General features: G+C 55.9%; 1 protein-coding gene across 1 annotated transcript; it reads right to left on the reverse strand.

Annotated features, from left to right (window-relative positions):
• Window positions 1-51: 51 nt before the first annotated feature.
• GPBAR1 (G protein-coupled bile acid receptor 1) lies at window positions 52-4,290 on the reverse strand. The gene is made up of 2 exons (XM_007519953.3): window positions 3,685-4,290; window positions 52-1,456 (listed from the first exon to the last, which is right to left on the reverse strand). The coding sequence occupies exon 2, from the start codon at window positions 1,406-1,408 to the stop codon at window positions 416-418; it is 993 nt and encodes a 330-aa protein (XP_007520015.1). The 5' UTR covers window positions 1,409-1,456; window positions 3,685-4,290; the 3' UTR covers window positions 52-415.
• Between the last annotated feature and the right edge of the window lie 1,880 nt (window positions 4,291-6,170).

Below are 6,170 nucleotides of genomic sequence, written 5' to 3' on the forward strand. Positions count from 1 at the left end.
TCTTGTCACGGCCAAGACTCAGGTCACCAGTGAGGGGCTTGTGAGGGTTCAGGTTTGTGAGGCTGCGGGGAATTACAACCCCCTTTCTAGAGTCTGAATCCTCCTTGATGCATACCTGCCTTGAGCTTCTTTCTGTGACTGTTCTGAATATATATATATATATATTTAAGATTAATTTATTTATTGATGAGAGAGAGCCAGAGCATCATCACTCTGGCACAAGCCATGCTGGGATTTGAACTTGAGGCCTCACTCTTGTGAGTCCAATCCTGTGCCGCCGCCTCAGCCCACTCCTGTAGCTGTTCTGTCGTTCTCTGGGGCTGGAATGCCATCACCGCAGACAGGCCAGAGGTGTCTGATGTCTGGGCAAAGTCGGGATGGGGTGGGCTCTAGGCCGAGCCAAGGTGTGGCACACCTAGTTCAAGTCCAGGTCCACGCTGCTCTGGCTGCTGGTGTGGTAGGTGGGGCCTGGGCTGCCCTCAGAGGAGACCCTTGCCCGCAGCCTCTGGAGGCAGTTCCGTATGGCTGCCCTCCAGGGGGCACTGTAACGCTGGTCGCCCAGCCCCATGGCCACAGGCACAGCTGCTGCACTGGCACTGCCCAGAGATACAAGTGCCAGCAGAGTCCCCGGCCCCAGCGGAGGCCGCTGCTCATAGGCCAGGACAGAGAGGAGCAGTGTGGCCACATATGGCCCCCAGCACAGCCCAAAGAGCAATGTGGCACCAGCCTGCGCACGGGCCTGCCTCCAGCACAGTGCCCGGGCCAGTGTGGAGGGCGCCCCACGCCACACGGCCCGCTCCAGCCGCCGGATGTCTCGCAGCTGGCGGTGAGCGGCCAGCAGCACCCGGGCACAGAGCAGCGCGGCGGCACCCACAGCTGGCAGTAGTAGCCCATAGACCTCCAGGTAGAGGTAGGGTGCTGGGAACACGGCCTGGGAGCTGCAGTTGGCCCCGGGTGTCCAGCGGTTCCAGCCCAGGGCGGGCAGGCTGGCAAAGAGTAGGGGCCCTGCCCAGGTGGGAAGCAGTGCCAGCCGGGCACCCCCACGGTGCCCCTGTAGAGGCCGCAGCACTGCCACATAGCGCTCGGCGTGGACCAGCAGCAGGTTGGCAAGCAGCGACAGGAAGGAGAAGTTGGGTGCCAGGTGCAGCAGTAGGCACGGCCAGTAGCCGCGGCGGCTCTGGCTCCACAGGCCGGGCAGTGTGGGCAGTGCCAGCCCCGTGAGCAGCCCTGCCAGCAGCAGGCTGAGGAAGAAGCATCCAGCGGGTGGGCTCCGCAGATGGCGGTCCCTGGCTATGCCCATGGCCAGGAGCAGGTTGGCCACCACGATGAGGCCAGCCAGTGCCAGGGACAGACCTAGGACCCCTGTGGGCACCGGGCTGGCCGCCTCCCTGGTGTTGTTAGGGGTCATCTCAGGCTTTGTCCTAGGGGAGGAGGTCTGCAGCAGCCGGCAGCCTGCCTGGAGGAAGAGGGGTCAGCAGGGTTAGGGGAACCCTGCTTGAATCCAAGGTGGCAGATGCCCCCTCCCCCCTTTTTAAATTTAATTGGATAGAGGCAGAAATCAACAGGGAAGGGGAAGCTAGAAAGAGAGACACCTGTACCACTGCTTCACTACTTGTGAAACTTCCTTCTTGTAGTTGGGGACAGCAGCTTGAACCCAGGTCCCTGTACACTGTAATATGTGGGCTCAATTGGGTGCATCACCACCAGGGCCCATTTTTTTAAAATTATTGCCACTAAGGTTATCACTGAGGCTTAATACCTGTTATAAATCCACTGCTCCTGGCAGTTTTTTAAATTTTATTTGAAAGGACAGAGAAATTGAGAGGGCAAAGAGAGACACTTGCAGCACTGCTATACTGGTTGAGAAACTTCTTCCCTGCAGGTAGGGACCAGGGGCTTGAACCTAGGTCCTTGTGTAACCTGGCCCCAACACAATTTTCTTTTTTCCAGTGAGCTATCAGTTACAATCTCCACTGAATAGTTTTGTTGAGGAGGCCGGCAGTGGTGCACCCAGTTAAGCCCACATGGTGCTGAGTGCAAGGGTCTAGGTTCAAGCCCCCAGCTCCTCGTCTGTAGATGGGATACTTCACAAGCGGTGAAGCAGGTGTCTGTCTCTTTCTTCTTCTTTATCTCCCCTACCTCTCTCAATTTTTCTCTGTCTTATCCAATAAAGTGGAAAAAATGGCCACCAGGAACAGTGGATTCATAGTGCTGGCACCAAACCCCAGCAACAACCCTGAAGGGGGAAGAAAAAAAAAAGAGAGCTCTGGTTATATTCAGAACTGCTCTTAAAGAATCAGGGCGTGAGGTGGGGAGGTGACTCTGGGGCAGAGTGTACCTGGCACATGTAAGGCTGTGGGTTCATTTCCTGGCAACAGTGTAATTAACAAAATAATTAGAAGAAAAGAAAAAAGTGAAACTAAAAAGAACGAAAAATCTGGCCTGGCAGCAAGCAGTGGAGCAGCTAGCTGGGGTTGAGCAGGGCAGCCCACCTCTGCTGTCTGCGGGGCCTCTGGACTCATAAACAGACCCCAGTCCAGAAGCTTCTTTCCATCCCTGCTTCTCCCTTGTTTAGCCAGTATGGAGAAGTCCGGTCAGCCAACCCTAGAGGGTGGGGACCAGACTAGGGTAAGGGGATTGGTGCGCTGATGGAGGGAGGGGTCCCCATATCTCGATACCTGAAATCAGGCTTACCCCAGAGGCTAGATTGTTAAGGTTTGTGGGGGGTGGGCAGAAGAAGCAGAGCACTGGACCAACAGGTCAGCAGTAAGTGGGGTGACCCGTCCCCATACCCCCTCCTCTGGCCCCTGAGCTGATTCCACTCAGTGAGCCTTCCCCTGTGGAGGACTTTCAGCCCATAAACTTGGGGAGGACTTCCAGCTCATAAAACTTAACCATGCACCAGGTATAGGGTCCTTCCTGGGAGGGGACTAGGGGAACAAGTGGCTAGATTCAGGGGGGTGAGGGGTGCTGTGTGCAGATATCAGAGGCAAGGAGAGGAGCCCCCTGACATGGACCCCAGACCTGGGGGCTGAAGCTGAGCCCTCAATGGGAGGAGAAGGGGTGGCTGGGCAGGGCCAGGTTCCTCTGAGGCCTCCATCCCTCCCTGCCCTGCCCATCCTGGCTTCCAGGTTCTCAGCCTGCTGGTCCCTGGGCTCACTGTCACACACTATGGTGACAGAGGACAGGCCTGCGGGAACTCCAGCTTCAGTCAACAGGGCAGGAGCCTTGGTTGCCAGGGTTAAAGTCAATAAAGACAGAGTCCTTTTTCCCTTCCACCTCTCCACCTCCCAGGTCAGAGGGTCCTGGGGTGGGGGGCTGAGCTCAAGAGATGCTGCTGTCTGTCTAGAGGTCCCCCAGCTGCGCTGAGAATTCCTGCACCCCATCCTCAGGGCCATTCCCTCTTCCTCAATCCCCCACCAGCAGCAGCAGCAGCCAGCTCCACTCAGGACCTCTGTTCTCAACCTTCAGTTTCTCTTCCCCTTTGTCCCCACACCAACTCTGTGACTTAAGGCCTAGCCTGTGGGACCCTTCCATAAGGTGAGTCTCCCACCAGACAGTCCCCCACCCCACCCTCCTCAAAGCTGCAGGAAAGGTAGCCCCAGCCTCAGAGGTTCCCAGCACCTCAGCAGAGAGTGGTGACACCTCCTGGGCAGGGGTGAGGGGGGCAGAGGAGCTACTCACATGGCCCCCAGCACAGGTGCTGCTCGCCCTGCCTGGGCCTTCCTCCAGGTATCACCTGCACATGACGTCAGGCCACGTCTGGTGTCCAGGCTGGTGAGGGCATGGTGCCTCCCCTCCCCTCCAAGGGGACAGTGCGACCGGTTCCGGCGACTGCCTGGCTGTGCCCTCCTCTCCCCGAGGGATGGAGCGAAGCACAGGGCTGGGCCGCCCCGCCTCTCGGGGGTGGGACCCGGCCCAGCTGCAGAGCTGCAGGCGTGCCTCTGGGCTCCCTCCACCTCACACGAGTCCCTTCCTGACTCACAGCTCGCCATCTGAGTGGGGGCTCCCCTGCCTCAACTCACCTCAACTCAGCCCCTGGCTGCCCACCCACCACCCAGCTCAAGAGTCAAGTGGCTCAGCCCGCCCCTCCCCCTGCCCCACCCGGGACTAATGAATTTGGCTTCCTGGGCCATCTTGCCCCACCTCTGCCCCAAGTGGCCACCAGCCCCAGGCTCCCCTTAACACTGGGAGTATGGGGGGGGGGGGCTTCCTTCCAGGGGCCCAGTGGCTGCACATTTTCCTCAGCACTGCTGTGCCTGGAATTCTGGACCTGCAGGCACCAGGGCCTCTGCCTGGGTGGAAGAGAGCCCTGGGCCTCAGCTTTCCTTGCTGTGAAATGGAAATGAAGGCAAGGCCTCTCAGGGTGGCCGTGGGACTGCGTGGGCCAGCCTGTGCCTGCTGCTAGCCCTGAGGCTGACACTGAGGGGAGAGGGGCTGTGGCACATGGCTGCTCTACTTCCTCTTCCAGGAACCACTGCTGTGACCACAGAGACGGGGGGGGGGGGGGGGGGGGGGGGGGGGGGGGGGGGGGGGCCGGCTCTTATGTCTGTCTAGCAATCCTCTGTCTTAAGTATCTGTTTTGTATCTTTCTATCTGTCCATCGGTCTATATTTTCTTTGCTTTTCATTTCTTTTTTTAAAATTTGTTTATATTTGTTATTATTTTTTTTTTACTGAGAAAGAGTATATACAGAGAAAAAGATACCGAGAAAGAAAGAGATCAGAACACTGCTCAGCTCTGGCATATAGTGTTGAGGATTGAACCTGGAACGTTAGAGCCTCAGGGTTGAAAGGCTTTTGCAGAACCATTATGTTGTCTCCCCAGCCCTTTTCTCTTCTCTTCTCTCCTCTTTTTTCTTTTTTTTTTTAAAGCATTTTTATTATCTTTATTAGATAGATACAGCCAGAAATTGAGAGGAAAGGGGAGATTAAGAGGGAGAGAGACAGAGAGACACCTGCAGCACTGCTTCACCACTTGTAAAGCTTTCCCCCTGCAGGTGGGGTCCAGGGGCTTGAACCTGGGTCCTTGCATATTGTAGCATGTGCGCTCAACCAGGTGTGCCACCACCCGGCCTCTCTTTTTTTTTTTTCTTACCATGGTACTGCTCAGTTATGATTTACGGTGTGGGGAATTAAAACTGGGACCTCAGAACCTCAGGCATGAAAGCCTTTCTGAGGGGGCAGGTGGTAGCACACCTGGTTGAGCGCACATGCTCCAATGTGCAAGGACTGTGATTCCAGCCTCCAGTCCCCACCTGCCAGGGGAAGCTTCACAAGTGGTGAAGCAGTGCTGCAGGTGTCTCTCTGTCTCTCTCTTCTATGTCCCCCTTCCTCTCAATTTCTGGTAGTCTCTATCCAACAAGTAAAGATAATAAAAAAATAAAAAGGAGTTGGGGGGTAACGCTGTGGGTTAAGCGCAGGTGGCGCAAAGCGCAAGGACCGCGTAAGGATCCTGTTTCAAGCTCCCGGCTCCCCACCTGCAGGGGAGTCGTCGCTTCACAGGCGGTGAAGCAGGTTTGCCGGTGTCTGTCATTCTCTTCCCCCCTCTGTCTTCCCCTCCTCTCTCCATTTCTCTCTGTCCTACCCAACAATGACAACATCAATAACAACAATAACTACAACAATAAAAAAACAAGGGCCGGGTTAAGCGCAGGTGGCGCAAAGCACAAGGACCGGCATAAGGATCCCGGTTCGAACCCCGGCTCCCCACCTGCAGGGGAGTCGCTTCACAGGCGGTGAAGCAGGTCTGCAGGTGTCTTTCTCTCCTCCTCTCTGTCTTCCCCTCCTCTCTCCATTTCTCTCTGTCCTATCCAACAACGACAACAACAATAATAGCTACAACAATAAAACAAGGGCAACAAAAGGGAATAAATAAATATTAAAGAAAAATAAAAAAAGAGAACCAGGATTCAATGCCGAGGATTGAACTAGGAACTTATTGCTTGAGAGTTCAACACAGTATACATTGTGCTACCTCTCAGGATGCCATTTAAAAAAATACATTATCTTGGAGGAGCTGGCAGTAGCGCAGCGGGTTAAGCGCAGGTGGCGCAAAGCGCACGGACCGCTTAAGGATCCAGTTCACTTAAGGATCCCGGTTCGAGCCTTCCCCCCTGCCGCTCCCCACCCCCCTGCAGGGGGTCGTTTCACAAGAGGTGAAGTAGGTCT

Source organism: Erinaceus europaeus, chromosome 7 (genome assembly GCF_950295315.1).
Source record: "Erinaceus europaeus chromosome 7, mEriEur2.1, whole genome shotgun sequence".
Taxonomy (NCBI): domain Eukaryota; kingdom Metazoa; phylum Chordata; class Mammalia; order Eulipotyphla; family Erinaceidae; genus Erinaceus; species Erinaceus europaeus.